The 23626-nt window shown below is 38.1% G+C and overlaps 1 protein-coding gene across 2 annotated transcripts in view; it reads right to left on the reverse strand.

The window, feature by feature from the left end:
* Positions 1 to 9842: 9842 nt before the first annotated feature.
* LOC109101388 overlaps positions 9843 to 23626 on the reverse strand; it is a 57838-nt gene continuing 44054 nt past the window's right edge. For both annotated transcript variants that reach the window (XM_042754343.1, XM_042754342.1), the window contains 3 exons: positions 11116 to 11388; positions 10819 to 10992; positions 9843 to 10734 (listed from right to left, as the gene is read on the reverse strand). In XM_042754343.1, coding sequence (XP_042610277.1) covers positions 10544 to 10734; positions 10819 to 10992; positions 11116 to 11388 — 638 coding nt within the window. In that variant the 3' untranslated portion in view covers positions 9843 to 10543. The remainder of the gene's footprint in view (positions 10735 to 10818; positions 10993 to 11115; positions 11389 to 23626) is intronic.

Below are 23626 nucleotides of genomic sequence, written 5' to 3' on the forward strand. Positions count from 1 at the left end.
AACCATAAGCTCTAACATAGTGTGAATTCATGACCACGACTAGTAACTCACGTGAAATCTGTTTTCGTGCATTGCGAAACATTTCAGTCAAGATGTTAGAAACAACTTTAATGTGGGCAAGCTTTAGTTCAAACATTGTCACAAACTATCATTCTCTAACAGAGAAAGAAGGTTTTCAGCACTTGTGTGGCTTTCTTTCTGTCATTTGGCCACCCTGCACTAACAGAGTGTTACTCTTCACAGAAGCGCTAAACTGAGCGTTTTTATGCTTAGAAGTTCAAACATATGGTATGATCATAAAACTAGTAACTCCCTGAAATCTGGTTTCTGCATTGCTAAACCATTTCATTCAAGAGTCTTAGAAACGCCACTTTAATGTGGGCAAGCACCAGTTACTTGTGTTACCAAACAAACATTCTCTAACTCAGAGCAGTGTATATTCCTGGGAAATTGAATGTGGGTGCTTCTTTCTGTTCATTTGGGGAATGTTGCAGGCTTCATCTGCTTAGTTGCACTAACAGAGTGTTACTCTTCACAGAAGCGCTAAACTGAGCGTTTTATGCTCATAAGCTCAAACATATGTTCATGATCATAAAACTAGTAACTCACTGAAATCTGTTTCCTGCATTGCTAAAACATTTCATTCAAGATGTTAGAAACAACTTTAATGTGGGCAAGCTTTAGTTTTAACTTTATACAAACTATCATTCTCTAACAGAGAAAAGGTTTTTAGCACTTGTGTGCTTTCTTTCTGTTCATTTGCTTAGTTGCACTAACAGAGTGTTACTCTTCTGGAAGCCGCTAAACTGAGCGTTTTATGCTTATAAGCTCAAACATATGTTCATGATCATAAAACTAGTAACTCACTGATATCTGTTTTCTGCATTGCTAAAACATTTCATTCAAGATGTTAGAAACAACTTAAATGTGGGCAAGCTTTTAGTTTTAACTTTATACAAACTATCATTCTCTAACAGAGAAAGAAGAAGGTTTTCAGCACTTGTGTGCTTTCTTTCTGTTCATTTGCTTAGTTGCACTAACAAAGTGTTACTCTTCACAGAAGCGCTAAACTGAGCGATTAATGCTTAGAAGCTCAAACATATGTTCATGATCATAAAACTATTAACTCACTGAAATCTGTTTTCTGCATTGATAAAACATTTCATTCAAGATTTTGGAAACAACTTTAATGTGGGCAAGCATTAGTTTTAACTTTATACAAACTATCATTCTCTAACAGAGAAAGGTTTTCAGCACTTGTGTGCTTTCTTTCTGTTCATTTGCTTAGTTGCACTAACAGAGTGTTACTCTTCACAGAAGTGCTAAACTGAGCGTTTTTATGCTTATAAGCTCAAACATATGTTCATGATCATAAAACTAGTAACTCACTGAAATCTGTTTTCTGCATTGCTAAAACATTTCATTCAAGATGTTAGAAACAACTTTAATGTGGGCAAGCTTTAGTTTTAACTTTATACAAACTATCATTCTCTAACAGAGAAAGAAGGTTTTTAGCACTTGTGTGCTTTCTTTCTGTTCATTTGCTTAGTTGCACTAACAGAGTGTTACTCTTCACAGAAGTGCTAAACTGAGCGTTTTATGCTTATAAGCTCAAACATATGTTTCATGATCATAAAACTAGTAACTCACTTGAAATCTGTTTTCTGCATTGCTAAAACATTCCATTCAAGATGTTAGAAACAACTTTAATGTGGGCAAGCATTAGTTTTTACTTTATCAAAACTATCATTCTCTAACAGAGAAAATAGGTTTTTAGCACTTGTTAGCTTTGTTTCTGTTCTTTTGCTTAGTTGCACTAACAGAGTGTTACTCTTCACAGAAGCGCTAAACTGAGCGTTTTATGCTTACTAGCTCAAACATATGTTCATGATCATAAAACTAGTAACTCACTGAAATCTTTTTTCTGCATTGCTAAAACATTTCATTCAAGATGTTAGAAACAACTTTAATGTGGGCAAGCTTTAGTTTTAACTTTATACAAAAACCATCATTCTCTAACACTAACAGAGTGTTACTGTTCACAGTAGCACTAAACTGAGCGTTTAATGCTTATACTCTCTAACATAAGTTCATGATCCATAAAACTAGTAACTCACTGAAATCTGTTTGTCTTCATTGCAAAAACATTTCATTACAAAATGTTAGAAACATCTTTCAATGTGGGCAAACTTTAATCTTAGAAGTGCATAAACCAACTTTCTATAACAGATAAAAAAAAAAAAGGTTTTCAGCATGTGTGGGCTTGCATTCTGTTCATTTGATTAGTTGCACTAACAGAGGGTTTACTGTTTACAGTAGCACTAAACTAAGCATCTTATGCTGAGATGTTCAAACATGTTCATGATCATAAAACTAGTAACTCACTGGAAATCTGTTTTCTGCTTTGCAAAAACATTTTAGATGTTAGAAACATCTTTAATGTGGGCAAGCTTTAGTCTTATCTTTCTACAAACCATCATTCTCTGACAGAGAAAGAAGTTTTCCACTATTATTTATCAGCTTAGAGGCACAAGGGCACAGGCAAGTTGATGGCAGATGTAGTCACGCATCTGCCACCGACGCAAAACAACACACGTTTCTTAACCAGCATGAAGAGGGCATATGACTTCATAATCAAACTGGATGGTAAGATAAGTTTTATGTATAGCGTTCATTAGTGTTTGTCGTTGATTTCTTTGACAATGTGTACTGAATTTATATTTTTGCTAACTTCACAACAGATGTGCCCCAGCCCCAGCCCCAGCAAGACCAGCCCCTCCACCTAGACCAACCCCTACCCCAAGACCAGCCCCTGCCCCTAGACCAGCTAATCCCACAAGACCAGCCCCCAGACCAGCCCTCTGCCCCTAGACCAGCCCCAGAAAGACCAGCTCCTGCCCCTAGACCAGCTAATCCCACAAAACCAGCCCGTAGACCAGCCCCAGCAAGACCAGCCCCTGCCCCTAGACCAGCCCCAGCAAGACCAGCCCCTGCCCCTAGACCAGCTAATCCCACACAAGACCAGCCCCCCTAGACCAGCCCCAGAAAGACCAGCCCCTAGACCAGCCCCAGCCCCAAGACCAGCCCCTGCCCCTAGACCAGCTAATCCCACAAGATCAGCCCCTAGACCAGCCCCAGAAAGACCAGCCCCTGTCCCTAGACCAGCTAATCCCACAAGACCAGCCCCAGCAAGACCAGCCCCTGCCCCTAGACCAGCTAATCCCACAAGACCAGCCTACCCCAACAGACCAGCAAATTATTAAACTTGAACTATTTACGATCGACTCACAGGCTCAGCAGCATGTGGAGCCTCTACCACCCAGGAAAAGACAAAGTAAGTAATCTTGCATTGCACCACATCTGTAAATTTGTCCTATGTTTTTTTGCAATCAGTGCACAATATAAAACAAGTTACACATGGTGAATTTCACCTCTTTTAATTAATTAAGCCACTCCTCCAAGATACTGAATATACAATTCTCAACCTTTTTCCCTTGCATCTTAAGCCCCACTATCCACCCCGGGCCTACCATCCACCCCAGGCCAAGGCAAACGAGCCCCACCATCCATCCAACCTCAACTAAAGAAAAGACAAAGTAAGTAATCTTGCCTTGCACCCCATCTGTAAATTGGTCCCATGGTTTTGTAATCATTGTATTAATATAAAATAAGTTAACCAATGTGAATTTCACCCCCTTCTATTAATTAAGCCACTTCCCCAAGATACTGAATATATAATTCTTAATCTTTTCCCCTTGCACCCTAAGCCACAGGTAAAGGAGCCACACAGGCCCCACCCTCTACCCTGGCCAAAAAGAAGAAAACAAAAAGCAAGTAGACATTCTTTGAACCCCATGTGTATATTTGTTTCTATTCTTTGCACCCCATGTGTATATCAGCAGCCATGTGTTGGGTGTAAAGGTGTTTTTGCATGTAGCCCCCTTTAATTGGACCAAACTCAGGGTGTATTCACACTTGGTCTTTGTCAGCCCTCAAAGTGAACTAAGAACAGTGACTCATATATGAACACCTCAAGCAAACTCAGACCCATTTGAAATGAACCAAACGTACTTTTTTGCCTTTGTCATTTAAGGTTGCAAATGCAGTCGACAGACAATTTATCCATACGATAAAATATTGGAAAGACGGATGAATGGGGTAAGATGTAGAACCATATTTTTCATTAGGCTGTCTGATTATCTCTTGACTCATGTCTGTCTCATCTTTCAATCCACATGTGACAAAACAGTAAGACTGAGCAGTAGGTATCAAACTTTTTTCAACTATCAAACCCTCTCACAAGTGCTACCCCTTAGGAAAAAAAAAAAGTATACTTCAAGTTATTTTATGAAGTATACTTAAGTAATGTTCAAGTATATTTTTAAGTATACTTTATGGAGTAAGTATACTAGTATCAATGTGTACTATTTCAATACTGCTTGGGGCTAAATTGGCCCACTTTTAGTATAAAAGTATATGTTTAAGTGTACTAAAAGTGTAAACTTTAAGTACACAACTAGGTTTCTCATTTTTAATGCATCTTTACTACAAGTGAACTTATAAGTATACTAGTAGTTTACTATTTTAATACAAGTAGTACATTTTTTAGTTATGAAAGTACACACTGAAGTGTACTCTCAGTAAACTGCTAGTTTAGAAGTTTATACTTCTAGTATAATTGTAAGTTTTCTAGTATACTTGTAAGTTTTCTTTAAGTGATATATTATTTTGCACTTGCTGTATACTACTATGTTCAAATGTAGATATTATTTTTTATACTTGAAAAATACATTTAACTGTACTTTAATTTTAATAACATTTTATTAGCTTCATGCTTTCTTTTTTATCAACACTTGTCGGTAAGTTTCATAAAGGCAACATTTTAAACAAAGAAGTTGAGAAAATCACATTTTTGTCAAAGACTGCGCCTTGATCAGATTCAGAACGGTGATCAAAACACAGATGGAGTAGATCAAGTCCAACAACCCCAAAGCTTCACAGTCGTTTTCTCTTCATGTGTTACGCTTCATTTCATTTGGTAATATTAAGCATTTTTGAATTACAAGCTGTTTAATATTTGATGATCACGTTATTTTACATTTGCGTGAGTAATCTACTATCACTTGGTTCAGCTTCTTCTTCTTCTGTGTTTTGAGTTTCTGTACTAGGAGATGTGTCATAGCGCATCCTACCGTATAACAGTGAAAACATGGATAGCTGGAAAATTCAGTCAATGGTGGGGAAAGAGTAAAGTAGAATTAAAGTAAATTCCGATGTACCGATGCCAGTGGACTAGCCTAGACAAATTTCAGATATGCAGAATTAGAAACATAGCTGTTTTATATCAATATTCTAAACAATATTTTCACAAGTTTCATAAGACTGTATATGAAACTATGTAAAAAAAAGTTTATTTAATAGGCTACTCGATCAAAACCGTTTGAATACTTTGAATACTTAATTATACTTTTAAGTATATCTCAATCAAAAGATAGAGTACAAGTAAAGGCCAAATATAATTGGACTTTTCTCTCAGTATAAGTCAAGTACACTTAAGTGTAATTAATTGTATTTCTACGAAGTACATAAAGTATGTTTTTGAGAATGATAAAATTTAGACTTAAAGTATACTTTCTTATTGTTTGTTTAAAAAAAGTATACTAATAGAAAACTTGAATTAACTTCTTTTTCGTAAGGGACATACTGTAAATCCTAAACAAAAACAACAGTGATAATGGAATGCAACATATTCTTATTTTTTATTGAGCTTACAAAAAATACATAAGTACTCTTGTCAACTAAATGATGTTCCAAGTAAGAACGCCAGTATAGAGAGCTAAGTAAAAAACATTATTTGAATGGTAAAATGATTACAGTTCACTAACCTGATTAAGTGTGTGTGTCTGTGTGTGTGTGTGTGTGTGTGTGTGTTTGTGTGTGTGTGTGTGTGTGTGTGTGTGTGTGTGTGTGTGTGTGTGTGTGTGTGTGTGTGTGTGTGTGTGTGTGTGTGTGTGTGTGTGTGTGTGTGTGTGTGTGTGTGTGTGTGTGTGTGTGTGTGTGCATGTTTCTGCAGGGGAAGGCAGCAGAGGTCAAAGTGCACTGGCTACCTTGCTCTTCCTGGTAAGTGATGGCTGATGTAATTTAATCCATAGCTCCACACAGTCTTAGTGTTTTAAAACCTGGTCCCTTTCAGCCTTCAAAGTGAACTTTGAAGTGAAAGTGAAAGTGGGACTGATAATTGTTTTGGGCACAAGGAACTATCTAAGCATTCTAGGATCCCTTTTAAAGTGAACTGAACTGAGACCGCATGAGAACGTGCACACCAGCCTTCAAGTAGTCATCTGGCTCAAGTTTGATCATATGACATCTGAGGCAAATACATTCTAACCTGTTTGCCCTATACATTTGCTAATTCTATTTTGTTTATTTGGGTTATTTTATACAGTGTTTGCCAAACAGCAGTTATTTTTACAAAGTGAAACCTCCCATTATGAACCAAATGTAGACCAATTTAAATGGCCTGTGAGGTGGACTGAACCAAAAAACAACTCTTGTCTCTTTGTGTTCACATTATGAGTTCACTTAAAGATGATGCAGATCACTTTCTAGTCCACTTCAGCTCTGATGGGGTCTTAAGCCCAATTCATAGTTACATGTAGATGCGACGCAGATGCCTTTGTTGTGCCATTGCATCTTTGCTGACCCCCTCTGCGGCCGACATAGAGGCCTTTAACCACATCAGTTCTGTGCCCATCCCGTTGTGGTGAGTATTTGCATAGCGACATGGTTAACCCGATGCAGAACTTCAAAGTGTTGACTGTAGGGATGACTGTGTCCAAGCGACTGAGTCCAGTACTTTTCACATGGAACAAAATGACTGCTGCTTGACAAACGCCATATAAAATAAACCAAAAGAAATTATCCAACAGAAAAAGGGTAAACCTTTATTTTTCAGCTTCAGATGACATATCTTCAAACTTGAGCCAGAAGACTAGTTGTGAGCTGTAGGCTGTACTGTATATGCTGTGTGTAAGATGACTTTTGGACTATTTACAGTGGCAGAGTCTGGGAGGACACCTGGGAGCCGGCCAGCAAATTCGCCTGATGACCAATACTGTTGTACTATTTGTTTTGTATATATTTGTCAATAATTAAATTCACTATTGTTACATTTTATGATTTGTCTGTCAATCAATGACTGCACTGAATAATTAATGTGTCATGACTTTGTGCTGTATTTGGAAAAGTTAAATAGCTGAAAGTTGCATGTAGTGACAGTCAAGTCAAGTCACCTTTATTTATATAGCACTTTTTATAATACAGATTGTTTCAAAGCAGCTTCACAGTGATAACATGAAAATAATACAACAAAGTTTCTTTCTAGAAGAAAATTAAATCCTCGTCCACCTTAAGGCAGATTAGCAAGCCAAACTAAGCAACTAAGCAAGCCAAAACCCAAGGCAACCAGAACAAGTACCAAATTGGCATTATACTAACTGATCATGAAAATTTTAGTTAGTATTGATGGTAATTTTGGAGCAAAGTAAATGGGCTCCTATCCCTGGTGACAGATGCCTCCCGCATCAGGATGTATTACTGAATCCTTTTTTACCTCTGATCGCTAGCACACAACACTTTGTTTTTGTTATCATGGTTGTCTGTTCAGAACAATTATGAGAGTTCTTAAGACATTTCAAACATTCCCAATGAAGAGAAGAGGCACATTTTTATCAATTTTCATCAATGGCACATGGGTCAGCAATGATTTTTCAGGTCAGGAAAGAACTATGACAAAAAATATGAAAGTGAATTGAAATCACACAGCGTCTGAAGCGCCACTCAGGCCATTTTTTCATATCCTTTGCCTCATACAAAGACATTGGTGTCAAATTTCACAAATAATTTCCTCATCCTCTGTGTCAACAATCAACATACAGTATGTGCATGACATAAGGTGATCAGACTTCAGAGATCAGAAAGACTGGAGACATGAGCCTGAGAAATCGTTAAAGCCAGGAACAATTCCAGCTTGGCCATCAATATAATTTAAAAGTCTAATGTTTTCTTGTCATAAAACCAGGGAGAGGTAGGTTTCCTATGTTTCCCTGACAATAGGGAACGTGCCAGGACACTGAGGACATCAATCTGGTCACCCTGGAATGACTTGACTGTGGGCGGTTTACTAAGGCCTATGACAGTGGTAGGAAATCTAAGGCCTGGTTGTGCAATGTGGGCCACATGTGGCCTGATGTGCTGTTTAATCTGGCCAATGTCTTCATGATCAAAGGCCTCTGGTCTTAATTTTTTAGGAAAATGTTGCATTATTCATGAAATACACTCAGTCCCCACTTATTCTAACCCTAACCCTAACTCTATCTTTATTCTCCATGCCAAGTATGAGCTCTTATCCTCAGGCATAAGATATAGGGGACCCAAATGTAAACTAAATATGTCTAAACTATAGGCCTAATTTAAACCTACCTCAATTAAAATTTTAAATAATGTTGCTTGAGGCTGCAGCGGTTGTGCAATTGCTTAATGATATAATGCATATAGGGTTGTGTGTAGGTTGAAAGATGAGCAATAGACTGTGGCTTTGATGCGCTTCACTCTGGCTACATATCGCTTTATGTTATTTTTTATTGTAAGTATATGTCGGATGTATGATAAAATAATATGTTAAGTCTTATGTGTGAAGCATTTGAACTCAAGGCAAATATCCCTCTGGGGACAATAAAGGAGGCTATCACCTGCAAAGTGGTCTTCATGATATGTAAAAAATTAAAACGTTGTCGTAGGACTATAGCAAGCACATCATTGGAAAGGTCTCAACCTCGACAGTAACATATGTCAGTCTGAAGAGGATACATTACCCTGATTTGAATTATTGACCTCTGCTCTGAACCTTGAACCCAGTACATGTTTGAAGGCTTGCCATTTAGCAACAGAAGGTGCCACACACAAAGGACCTGCTGTTATAGAAAGCTCTGGACCTTAGCTGTCATGCAGATATGGTCTCCAATGTTTAACCACTGTAAACACTGTCAAATATGGTAATAAGCTATTTTGACCTATTTAACTATTCAATTTTTAAAATCTGTTGACATCAGTGTGTTCCCCATCCCAAAAACAGGGTATATCCGAAATTCTAGACTGCCAACTTCTACTTATGAGAAATATACTACTACATTTTAAAACTACAACTTCCACTAGAGACACACCACAGAACAGTTACAAAGCTAGTGTTACTTGTAGTTCTTCCGGGCTGGGTGGGTGGACTGCTGTCTGCTGTGAATGGGCTTCAACTACACTCAAAAAGTTCAAAACTGAGCAAAGTGTTGTTGCTGGTGACAAAACCACTGATTAAATATGTACATTGAAGCTATACTGGCGTTAAAGACCCCCTGACCTGCATTGTGGGATAGGGGATTCGCATGTGACCCACTCGGCCCACATTGTAGTGTTCTGTCTTACAGCATACTGTAATGTTTCACCAATAATAAGACTGAAATTATATTATTAAAATAATGTAAATGAATACCATGATAACATCTAAATAAATGTTGATAGATGTAGCATTGTAGTTTTAAAAATATCAATAAACAAAGCAATCCAGCTTCCCTGGCAATAAGACAGAAATAATAACATTAAAACAAATACATACAAAATATATGATCTCGTGAATAAATGTTATCTGTGTATCCATGTAAGATGTCTCTAGGAGATGGAGGAAACTGTCATGATGAAATGTCTTCTTCCCCCTAGTACAGACACAGTAGGCTACTTAAGAGACGACACACCACATTTTAGGCATTTATTAGCTTATACAACCAAAAAAAACAACACACAACTCAGACACATAACAAAAATCACAAATGTAAAAAGTGAAGAGCATGTCAAGTGATTACAAAGGCCTGGTAGGGACTGACCCTGTGATACATGATGGGCAGCTATAGAGTGATTTGCAGTGGTGGTAGTGCAAAAGTAAACAGTGCAGGGATTTAATCAGTGCAAAGCTGTGCATGTTTAATATGACTATGGAAAAAAGAGTCTGAGCATAATAGTATTGCTTAACAAAAACAATACAAGGAAGTTAAAATAGATAGAAAAACAGAAACTTAAATATATATATAAAAAAGAAAAAAGATTATACAAGCCAACAGGGGTAAATGTTGAAACCACAGTTCAGAATGTGTAGAGGGGCTAATGTAGCCTGTAAGACAGTCAAATGGATAGTGGATACTAGACAATAGACAAAGCGATGTAATGGTTGGCGCAGGGTGAGACTCATGCTGAAAAGTCAATTTCTCCCCTAACCTTTTCTGTGACATTGAGTTGCTGGTATGCCCTGGGGACAAAGGACCTCCTCAATGTTGAGCATGACAGAAGACTGCTACTGCAAATTATCCTCAGTTTGTTAAATAATTAACTCCAGCTCCATGCCAAACACAGAGCCAGCTTTCCTTAACAACCTGTCCCAGCGGCCCTCTCTTTAATGCTGCCTCCCCAGCACACAACAGCATAAAAAGGACTCTGGCCATGTTTAATCTTGCTCAGAGTCACTACTGGTATGGTATTCCTCAGAATCACTATCAAAGTTAATTTCTGTTTCAGTCAGAACTTGAACATAATATTTCTTTGCATGCTTTGCCAGGCTGTTGCTTGCTCGCTTGTTCTTCATCGTCAAGCTTTGTAGACCTCGGATACCATCTTGAAGCAGGCCCCAAGTCTCACCTACATGTTAAAACATATTGAGCCTTTATTAATTAAAAACATTCAGAAATATTGTAATGTATGCCAAGTATAACAAATACATACCTGATGTCACATTAGAAAGCTTGGATGACATCTGCTTCAGGGTGTCTGCACGGGAGCAAAGAGACTTCCAATGCTTGTTCATCTCTGCAATAAGAATCCTCTTCTCCTCCTCAAGTCTCCTTACTGCCATCACAATGTCGAACGCCTTCCTCTTTGTCCTTAGATCTACAGAGTCTGGAATACATAGATGAAACATAAGTCAGTTGTATTTGAGATTAGTATTTAGAGATTTTCAGGTGTAAAATCGAGGCATGACAGATTTTGTCCCACTATGTGACAATGGAATTGTGTACATACCACCGTGTGTAAGCTGCCATGGCCAAACAATCTCGTCAGATAGAATGGTGTCCAATGACAGTTTTTCTGCATTAGGAACCAAGGTGTTGTACTTTTCCACTACAGAATTTAAGATTTTTTTTTCCTCCCTGATCTTTCGGCGGATTCGGGCACGTCCTTTGCATCCGTCACTATCCTTGTAAAGACGCTGGGACCTCCTCTTAACACTTGCCACCAGCTCCTCAATTCGGCTGGCAACAGCGGCAACATCAGCATCATTTGGGGATGTTGTTGCTGAGAGGAAGAAATTAAGAGATAAGAAATATGCTTCTTGATTCCATGAAAAAATATTATTTCTGGTGTATGAGCAAAATAAAGCCTCAACAATCTTTTCATATTTATCTGTAACTGAGAGGCTACACTTGTAGCTAAGGTTGAGTATAGTTAGGTTCTTTATTGTCCCCATAGGGATAATCTTGTCCACACGTCATCAGCAATCAGAGTATGTGCTCTTTGACTACGATTACAATGAGCCTCTTTGGAATTGCAGCCAAAATAAGTCAGAAGTGATACATCAAGCACCATATCAAACACGTATAAAACAGTATATCCTACCTTCTTCCCACTCATTGATATCAATGATCCACCTCTCCAGTTGATTGTCTGAGACGTCCATTTCCGTTTTCATGGCCTCCAGGTTATGCAACTGGCATTGCAGGGCTATTGTTGGCCTTCAAACATAAATGACAATGAGGAAAACGCCTACCACTTTGAAGTTGAGAAGGATTGTGAAGTACCTTCACTATTAGAAAACCACATACAACACTAATTAAATATACAGTATATTCGTATAAAACAACCTATCATATGTGGTATGAACATGTAATATTTTATATCAAGACACTATTGACACTACACATGCCCTCGTATTGTCCCCATAGGGATATATCTTGTCCACACGTCATCAGCAATCAGAGTATGTGATGACTACGATTACAATGAGCCTCTTTGGAATTACAAAATCAGTCAGAAGTGATACATCAAGCACCATATCAAACAGTATATAAAACAGTATATCCTACCTTCTGCACTCATTGATATCAATGATCCCCCTCTCCAGTTGATTGTCTGAGACGTCCATTTCCGTGTTCATGGCCTCCAGGTTATGCAACTGGCATTGCAGGGCTATTGTGGCCTTCAAACATAAATGACAATGAGGAAAAAACGCCTACCACCTTTGACTATTGTTGATAAGGATTGTGAAGTACCTTCACTATTAGAAAACCACATACAACACTATTAAATATACAGTATATTCGTATATACGTGGACTATCAATATATGTGGTATGGAACATGTAATATTTTATATCAAGACACTAAAAAATACAATTGACACTACACATGCTAACCATCCGTATATTTAATATATATTAAAGAATATCTGGGCAAGTGTTCTCTATATTTTTTGTGATATATGCCATTTATTTGCTTTAGTTTACAATATAGCTATGCATTTTGCATAAGGGAAAACTGGTGTCTTTACCTTCCGATATCGGCGGGCAAGGGTAGAAGCCAAGTTGTCAAACTTTTGTTGGTTCCAGCGCATGGCCATGATCGTCAGCATGTCTATGTATCCTGCAAAAATAAAAAATATGAGATTATCACCCTTCTTTCCAGTAGCAGTAGGAGAAGAAACTGTGCAGACTTGAATCACAAACTTTTCAGAGATAATAACTTACAGTACAGTACTATGGTACTAATATGCTGTCTTGTGCCATTTGATTACTGTCCCATGAAAGGGTTAGGTAAATCGCACAGGATAGTGAAGAAATAGCATGACACAGTGGCGCAGGACAGTATTTAAATGGTATGGAGCACTATGGCAGGACAGTAGTTGAATGGTACTTGGATGTGGTTTTTTTTATATCGCACTGCCCTTCCTTATTATCCTCACGTCAAATAAAATAGGATGATGTTATTGTAATCGATCCATCCATTTGTGTTTAATATATTCTGATCTTTATATTTTCAGAGTCAGCATATATGCATAAGTGTTTTTTCCATGTCATCAGGATCAAAATTTACTGGTTACCTTACCTGCTTTTGACATGTGCTTTGTCGTAACAGCAATCCTCGAGAGGAAGGCGTTGCACTGCTCCACCTCTTCCCCAAGAGTCGAACCAGCCCCCTCCTGATATGCTCCACTCCATTTTACCTTTAAAAAAGAAAAAACAAAAATAAAAGCTAAGTGGCAACAATCTTATGCAGGATTTTAGGGAAAGAAAATATCATGGACAATCATTTTTTCTTACCTCACATTTGAAATCATGAGCTTTGGCATGAAAAACAGAAAGAAATGGCCTCATGGTGAGGAGATCCTCAAGCTCAGGGCATTTCTCTGTCACTCTCTGGAGGTAAGGCCAGTACTTGCATGCCACATCCATTGCAAAAAATTTAACTGGCTTACAGGCCATTTGCTTTTGGAGGTACAGGGGGTAGGCAAAAATCTCCCCCCTGAACATATTGAGGGCACGAAGGAGAACCCCATGACGACATACAGCGAGTTCCAGGCCCTCCTCGTCTGTTTTTCCTGAGGACTTCTGAGAAGTTTCACGCGCCGCTGACCATTGCCCTCCACAGACACCTCTTCCAGAGACCTAAAACATGGAAGATGTTTAACATTCCAAACTTGTTCAAACTAAGTCCTCTGTAGGACGTGGGTGTTTTATAGGTAAATATAGAGAAGTTGTGCAAGTTTACATGACTGGTTGAGGTATGGACATAGTCCACGAATCTTGCGACATCATCATCATTTGCGATGAACACGCCATCAAAGATGGCTTTTTCCTCCGATCTAAATAAAAGAGATACATATTAACTTTAAATATTCATATGATTTTCAATTCACAGCAGTTACTTTCAAAGTAATGGACCGTCAATGCACACACAGTACATTGCTGCACTCTTGAATCTGTAGTGCTTACGGTTTCCATCAACGGATACTGCAAGCATGTCTGGGCTGCACGCTGGGCAGTCAAAGTGGTCCTCCTGGCATAATTTGTCCACTTCGAATCGGACAGCTTCCCACTCCAAGAAGCTTTTCCGGAAGCTGTCTGCTGTGATGTTTCCACTCTGTTTCAAAGAAGAGTTCAGTAAAAGAGAACAAAAGAGAACAGTAAAACGGATCAAATTAAACAATATACTACACTGAAGTAAAATGTTCTAAATGGATACATTTGGGATGTTTGTACTAAGCTTCGTAACCACTCCTTAGAATACATATCAAAGGAAATAAAACAATGTGTAGACTTCACTCATACACTATACACTGGTGTATTTGGGGGACCTGGCCATTAAAAATACAGGATATTGTTTGACATTCAGTTTAAATCTATACACAAAGAGGGCTACAACAGCTACAATATTGTTTAGAAGTAAGCCTGTGCAGTGTTTGGGCCATTAATCCAAGGGAACACTTCTGGGATCAGGAAATGATATTGGGGAGAAGATGTCAAAGTCTGTAGCCAATGGAGTAGAAGTTGAGATCTTCAGAATTACCTGTTTTTTTTTTTTTTTGGAAATGTCTCAGTGCAAACTGCTGATGAGAGAACATGAGTTTATGGTTGTTTATAAAGGGTCTAAATTGAATACAACTTTTTTCCTAAACAGTGCAAATGTTCATGTGTACTATCATCATCATCATGCCCTCATAGTATTATTTATGGAGTTACGCAATTATTACCACAAATACTTACACGGCCAAATCGAACAGTGCGTTGATCCAGCATTCTAAGAAAAAATGCTTGGCTAGACATCTCTGGTGCTGCCATCTTTAGCTCTTCAAAAGAAAAAAGGACATCTGTTGCATACACAGTTGAATAGTGAGAAGTGGCAGGCCATTAGTCATTACGGATCAGGTCATCCACTCCAGGACTCCAAGTGGCTTCACATGCTTTGCATCTAATCTGAGGCAATCTGAGATCATATCGCCCTGGAAAAAGAAGGAAATATATACACAAAGTTAATTCTGACAGACTAAACTGTATCATTCTGACAACTGATATGGGAACCTTTGACTAAGGATGGATCAGGAGGACACTTCTACAAACATTTTGTAAGGCACTCTATTGGAAGTCACATTTTTGTCAGGCAAATTAACTATCCCCTTTCAAACAAAGGTTAATTGTTTTCCATCACATAGTTGGGCCCAGCCAATCTAATCAACACACAACCTATTGACACCTCTGGATTTCCAGCCATGATAAAGAATATTTCTTGCACAATGTAACATGTATGAATTTAACATGATTCGTATATGTGCATAATTGTGACAAAAAGTGAGAGGGAGTATATACGAGGTGTGATCAGCAAATAGCTGTGGGTGAAATTCTGCAGACACTTCTACAGAAGTGACCCCCACCCAAACCCATAAAGTTCTTCTTACCATTCATTGTAACCACAACTATGGACTGTCCTGCGATGACACTGGACGATACTCGTAGACAACCGCATATTGTCTCTGGCATCTCCAAAGGTACAAGACGCTCTGAAAAAAACAAAAAACACATGGATAAGCATTAAAAAATAACATTTATTTACTGGCAACTATTTTAAACAAGATGTACTTGACTGCTTCATCGACCTATCAGTTTTTCAGTCAAGTCTAAGAATGTGACTTTTAAAAACTACAACTTACCACACTGGGTTAGAACCCTCTCCACAACACAAGTTGTGGGAGGCAATGGATGAAAGAATGCATGTGTCATCGAATCCCTGTTGTGGAACACTTGACCTCGGTGGACCCTGACATCACACTGGCCACAGAGGAATGGGTGTGGTCGGCAGTCACAACAACGGATTACGGCTGGACCATTTCCACAATGTTGGCAGATCCGAGTTGCCGCATGTTGTCGAGCCACCATGGTGTTGACCAGTCGGGGTCTCTCTTTCTCCCACCACCCTGATATGAGGCTCTTTCGGGTCGACCAGTCTGTTGAGGCTTGAAGTACCGTTTCATCCTCATGTATTTCCTCAAACAGTGAGCTTTTAAGCTCTTGAAGGAAGGACTCTTAAAACAATGCAAAATATTTAAAAACAGTAGTTTATTACAACAAAAGAGAATAGCATTGAACAATGGCCATTTTATAATAAATGAACATACTGTTTTGAACCAGTGAAGTCAAAATAAATAACACACCTGCAGTAACGGAAGGAAAGTCACTGGTCATTTCCGCACTGGTTTCAGGAGCCCTGATATGAGAGACACCAGTCTTTCGACTCTGGCTGTGACTGGGACCTGCTGTAGCAAAAAAGCTGTTGCTTTTTACACTCAATGACACAAACTTTACCTGATGCTAGGCACAGGTACGTAATAATAACCTCAGATATGTTCTAATTCAGACCCATGACTTATGATCATGTTGTATACCATTCCAAGATGCAAAACTAGATCTGGAGTCTACATTTTATTTAACATTAATGTAAAAAAAATTGTACCTGCTTGTTTCCGGGATGATCTGGGCCTGCCGTAAATAATGTTTCCATCACTGTCCCTCTTAATCCACCTAACATCTTGCTTGCTTTTTGATGGCCGGCTGGTGGATGGATTACTGGTGGAAGGCTGACCGGTGGATGGTTCTGCTTCCTGGTGCATGCTAATGAGCTGTTGGAGGTGAGCTTGATGTTCAGCCTGATCGACAAGGTCACTCATCTCATTCAGGAGACGGTCCATCTCAGGATCAGACATGGCACAAAATATAAACACACTATAAACACTCAGGGACAAAAAAAGACAAAACAAACAAACAAAAACCCCACTCAGAGGGGAGGGAGAGACAGTAAGACAGCAAGAGAGAGAGAGAACACAATACAACAGTAGAGAGAGTAACAAGATACAAAACAAATGTGGCTCTTAAAAGTGCCTTTTTTTATTTTTTGATGTAATGAGGTGCTGTTTTTTTTAAAGGGACAGGGATTAAGGAACCTGCAGAGAAAGAGAAGAACAAATAAAAAAATAATTTTTTGTAAATGTTGAAATGTGTGATTAGTTTTTTTTCCATTATACATGGATAATCCTGTGGAGCCAAGTTTGCACTTTAATAAATTTTTCGTTTATATGTTCTATTACTGGTTTCGAAGCAAGTAATAACTAATGCAAGTTGGCATAATTTTTGTTTTTTAAAACTCTATTTTTGGTATTTTTTTGTGTGTATAGACCGCAAAGCAATGCAAGTTTTATTTTTAAGATTTGCTTGAAGACATGTGTTAATGTACCTGGGCTTGAACTAGATGCAAGTTTCAAACCTTTGTATTTATTATGTAAGTTCCTTTGCATGCTGTCACTTTGTTTTACTATTTATATTGAATTGTGAATTAATACCCAACTAGCCCATATAAATTTTTTTTAAAATGCAAATTGTCTACTTTGACTAAGTCATCTTGTTTTCGTATTTTCATGTTTTGCTAGATCTTACAGTTGAATACCGTGTAATGGAACTGGGCTTGGACATAACTTGTAAGCAGAATCAAAGTATTGAAAGGGATTCGTCAGTGTCGAGAAATGTTTTTTTGGTATGGTTTTTATAAAAGAAATCTTTTTGTGACATGTGCACCAGTTACAAGTTATCGTCATTTTGACTGCCGTTGTCTTTCACTTCATTAGAATAAGGGACTGGGCGCTTTATTTGTAAACAAACAGCATAATTTTCGGGGCCATGCAACACCTGTAATGTAGGGTGGTGGGAATTATTCTACAATATTCATTAAATGGACAGTCAAAAACTAGACCATCCTAAGTCAAATTTACTGCAGTCCCCCCCCCAGTGAATCCTCAACCCAGTAGAACAATGCATGAACACCCGATTAATGCATGAAAAAAAAAATAATAATAATTGGGTTCAACTGCCCCAGAATAGATGTAATAACCTCACCCAAACATAGGATCTAATATTTTTTTCAGATATAGATAAAACAATATAGTCAGAATTAAAACAAAGGAATCTAATCATTTGTTCCGATATAGATAAAACAAATATGGCATAATTACAAAGCAAATTAAGACAACATCCTATAAGAAGAAGCTGACAAGGAAGCCTTAAGAGGGGTCTAGGAAAAGATTGGTGGAGGAAGGTGAACAGAAGACCTCCTACTTTCTTTTTCTTTAGACTAGAAAAAAAATCAGGCTACATTTAATAACTAGTCATCAGTTAAAATTAAATATTAAATAGACCCTAAAGAGATTTCATCAAGCATCATTTAAAAAAACCCACTTCTGTCCTGGAATTTTATCCCTCATTAGGTTTTGTTTCAAACATTGGTGGGCTTAGTTTTTTGTTTTGTAGTTGTAATTAAATAATATAGATAACATTTCCAGCTAAGTTATTCTTCCTTCCACAAACAAGTCCTCCGATCTGGGTTCATTAATATATAAGCATATGTGTTCCTCTCCGCATCCACATTTCATCTGGAATCATAGAAACATTCCTTTACAAACAATAAATCCCTCTTTTCTTTATACTGAATATCCTTTCTTATTGTAAAAGGCCAGTTATCTCAAAAAGAATTTGCAATTGTTTATTGGTTTCAACTCCCTTCAGGTACTCACATGCTAGTTAGAGCTATTGATAAGGCCTTGCTCTGATTCAGTGTCTTTTGATGTTACTAAAACGTGAGGTTGGTAAAAAGTAGTTTGTTCAGTTAATCCCAAAAATAATAATAGAGCTGTCCGTACTCTTTTCCAAGGAGAAAGTGGTACTGTACCTTATGTTTTTGTCCGCACAGTTGGGTCTCCTTATAAATTGAACAGAATAATTATGTCCTGGAGAAAAGGGTGGTTGTTTCCCACAGAAATATCATCTTAGAACTAAGTATTAATTTTTTTATTAAGCTTATTCAAGAAGTAATTATCCAGCAAAGCAGTATTTACACAAAAAGTAAAAGGAATAAATTTAAAAAATAAATGTTTAATGAATACGAGGAAACTGTCTTGCACTTATTTTGGCACTGTACAATTCAGTAAACACTAAGGTCCAAAACATTTATTTGCGATAAGATTCAGATGTTTAAACTTCACTTCTATGGGAAAATTTTACTTTTTGGCAGTAATTGACTATCCTGGCCAGAAGAAACAGTACTTTTTACCACTTAGTAAGTTACTTATTCTATTGACAAAATTTCACATTCATAAGTGTAAATTTACAAATAATAATAATAATAAAAAAAAACTATTTTATGGTTTTGACTGAAATAAGTATATATATTGACAGTATCAGAGACTCTGTGAATAAGAAAGCTGCAAGAACTTTGAAAGTATGTGAACTTTACAATATATTTATTTGATTTTATATGTATATCTTGGTATTTTTTGTTTTGAAATTTTAATACTTTTCCTCCCCCGGCAACAGTTTTTGTTTGTTGTAATTTGTCTTTCTTTCTTTTTCTGTCTTCTCTTATTTAATGTTTTGTTTTCTTGACTAATTGGGGCCCAGGTCAGGAAACAGACAGACCTGGCTAAACTGACCATCTGCTAGCCGCCTCACGTCACAGAAGTCAGTTAATTCTCAGCACATAGAGACTCTTTCACTAGATATCACACTGAGAGACTGTGTCTGTTCCCCGAACTAGAAAATACAAAAAACGTCAAACAAACCAATTTAAGAGTAACAATTTAATTGAGGTTCAACAATAAAAACAGATGCAATACGGATAACAAATGATAAAGCTTGGCTTATTGAAAATCAGGTCCCGTTCTACAAAGCACTTTTTGTAAATAATATGAGCACTGATCATAAATCTAGATGTGCACTCTGTTTGACAGAAACCTGGCTAAAACCTGATGATTACATTATTTTAAATGAGTCTACACCCAAGATTACTGTTATAAACATGAGCCACGTCCAAAAGGGTAAATAGGGGAGGTGTTGCTATTTATAACAATGTTTTTCACGATTTCTCAAAGGGTGGGCTTCAAATATAACTCGTTTGAAGTAATGTGCTTCATATAACATTATCCAGAGTAGAAACAAGTGTCCAATGATAAATCCCCTGTGATGTTTGGCTAAATGGTTTAAATCGTAACTTATATGACCGCCATCAATTCATAGCAGTGAATGAAGAGGTATCATATCGATCACAAGTGCAGTATGGAGTACCTCAAGGCTCAGTACTAGGGCCATTACTCTTCACGCTTTACATGTTACCCTTGGGAGATATCATCACCAAACAAGGTGTTAGCTTTCACTGTTATGCTGATGATACTCAGCTCTATATTTCTTCATGGCCCGGCAAAACATACCAAATTAAAAATTTAACGGAATGCATAGTCGATATAAAAACTGGATGAAGAGTAATTTCTTACAGCTAAATTCTGAAAAAACAGAGGTGTTAATTATAGGACCGAAAAGCTCTGCATGTAATAACCTAGAACGCTGTCTAAGACTTGATGGCTGCTCTGTCAATTCTTTGTCATCAGTTAGGAACCTAGGTGTGCTATTTGATAGCAATCTTTCCTTAGAAAGCCACATTTCTAGAATTTGTAAACTGCATTTTTCCATCTCAAAAATATATCTAAATTACGGCCTATGCTCTCAGTGTCAAATGCAGAAATGTTAATCCATGCATTTATGACCTCAAGTTTAGATTATTGTAATGCTTTACTGGGTAACCAAAGTTCTGCAAACTCTAGTTTAGTCCAAAATGCAGCAGCTAGAGTTCTTACTAGAACCAGTAAGTAAGACCATATTAGCCCGGTTCTGCCAACACTGCACTGGCTCCCTATCAAACATCGTATAGATTTAAAAATCTTGCTTATTACTTATAAAGCCCTGAATGGTTTAGCACTTCAGTATTTGAACGAGATCTTGTTACATTATAGTCCTCCACGTCCGCTGCATTCTCAAAACTATGGCAATTTGATAATACCTAGAATATCAAAATCAACTGCGGGCGGCAGATCCTTTTCCTATTTAGCACCCAAACTCTGGAATAACCTACCTAACATTGTTCGGGAGGCAGACACACTCTTGCAGTTTAAATCTAGATTACAGTGTCTGACATCATGCTTGCAAGTTCACACACCTCTTTAATGTTATTTTTAGTGATCTCCGACTGGCGGAGTCGAACATCATTAGCGCCGGCGTGAATAACAATCTTACTGTATTTACGTTAGCATTAGCCAGCACTTTTAAATTTGCTAAGATGTCAGGCGCTCTGGCTTCCGGTAAACATTGTACTATGGTGGCTGGGTGTCTCCAGGATAGGATGCCGCGAGAGCCCTCCCAGTCAGGTTTTCCTTTTCACTCTCCCCGTCCAGCAAGGCTTACCCGTCTGATGCGTGTGCTCCCTTCAGACATCTGGCGAGAGTTCTCCCGGTCGGGTTTCTATACTTGCCGCCCGCAAGCGAGTCTCATCCATCCGATGCCGTGAGTCTTGATCTCCCGTCGGATGTCGCAAGAGTCTTCCTTGTCGGTCAGCCCAAAGCTTTTTATCTGCCAAACTGAGAGGACCCAGACGTCCGTTGTCCTGAGTCTTAATCTCCAGTCAGAGGCTTCATGGGCCCTCTCGGTCAGCCATTTGCCCTTCGCCCACTGAATAGTAGGGGCTTATCAGCCTGTAGGGCCCGTACGTTGACACCGTGACCTATTCCAGTCGAGGCAACTCGGGTCCTCCCGGTCGGGCTATACAATCACGCTGCTCCTCCTCATAGGCCGGTAGGGCTCACCCGTTCCAACGCGTTGAGCTCCCATTGAGCATCAGCTCGAGCCCTACCGACTGGGCACCCCAAAACCACGCGGTCTGGTACCAGCAGCCGGTAGGGCCTACCCTTCCAACGCTTAAGTCGCTCCCACCGGAGTACGTAGGCTCTTTCGGCCTGCCAACCAGTTGACTTTTCAGGAAAATAAAAAATTAGCCCCCGCCAGTACTTACAATGCTATTTTTGGGGGGTGTTCTTAATCTGGCGGCTGTCCTTAGTCCAATTGCTTTTTGGGGGGTACTCTAGGTTCAGGCCATTCCAGAGCTCGGAGCCCTTCCCCAGACAGCACACCAAAAACGTATTCCATACCTCAGCTAATAATATGTAAGCATGAACTAGTGAAATTAAAATCAACTTATTTTTCCCTTAAAATGATTACATTTTCTCAGTGTAAACATTTGATATGTTATCTATGTTGCATTCTAAAAATATTATATAATAGAATAAAATATTGAAATTTGAAACTTCCACATCATTGCATCCTGTTTTTATTCACAATTTGTACAGTGTCCCAAATTTTTTGGAATCGGGTTTGTACTTTACAGTGTGCTAGACATAGCATATTTTTCAGAAAGGAGGATAATGTTAGCAACGATCTTTATCAGTAGACTATAAAGATTATAAGCCTTTAATATCGAGCCTCAAAATGCCTCATTACAAAAGAGTTGTTCCAAACATTGAATGTATTAGTTTGATTAACATCTTGATCATGCAGTGCTAGTCTGCTAGATAAACAATCACGCAACACCAAGCGATTTAACGTTTGAGTAAATAACCTTGCAGAGAATAAAATGTATGCCCAAGCGCCACAAGTGCATAAAAAAAAAATGATACTTATAAAGGTGTAGGCTGATGAAGTGATGAAGGTGAGATGCTGAAGGAGGACCGTTAGCCTTGTTTCCGACTGCAGGCCCGAAGAGATTTCATGCGTGCAGGTTCATGTGAGCGTACAGATGAAATATTTTGTTGATTGAGACCCAAGCAGTGCCGACGCGACAGCTCAGAAAGCACCGGCGTTGCCACTTCCGCAATTTTTTTTTCCGCGGAATTGGGCTATTTTTAATACTGGTGCTGGGGTTGCTTTACATGTCCGCGGGTTGAAGCGACCCCAATAATGTGATATTTAGCACCTGGAATGCAAATTTTTCCGCGGAACCCTTCTTGAAATGCAATTGGGCTAGTTTTGAGTAGCAATTGCGGTTTGAAAAAACCTGGCAACACTGGAAAGCACTTGGAACTCAGCCAATGTTTCACATCCTCTGCCGAGAAAACTCAGAAGCCTGTGTATCATAATGTTTTACTTCATGTGCCGAGACATTTCTATTCATCAAAGAAACGTGAAAAAATTCTACTTAGCTGTTTTTCAACAATCTTTTTTGAGCAACAAATCAGAATATCAACCTGTTTTTCTGAAGGATCGTGAAACTGGAATAATGATGCTAAAGATATAGTTTTGAAATCACAATAAATTGAATTTTAAAATATATTGAAATAGAAAACAGTTATTTTAAATAGTAAAAATATTTCAAAATTTTACTGTTTTGCTGTACTTTGGATCAAATAAATGCAGGCTTGGTGAACAGAAGAGACTTTTTTTAAAAAAAACATTAACAATTTTACTGTTCAAAAACTTTTGATTGGTAGTGCATAGGCAACTTTATTTTTTCTCTAATTTCTAGCTTTTAATTGGCTTAGAAATCTGATAACTGATGGTTTTTATTTTATAATAATTTTTTTGTTAACGTTTACATAGGCTACTACAAACACTTGTTTTATCACA

Source organism: Cyprinus carpio, unplaced genomic scaffold (assembly GCF_018340385.1).
Source record: "Cyprinus carpio isolate SPL01 unplaced genomic scaffold, ASM1834038v1 S000006497, whole genome shotgun sequence".
Classification (NCBI taxonomy): domain Eukaryota; kingdom Metazoa; phylum Chordata; class Actinopteri; order Cypriniformes; family Cyprinidae; genus Cyprinus; species Cyprinus carpio.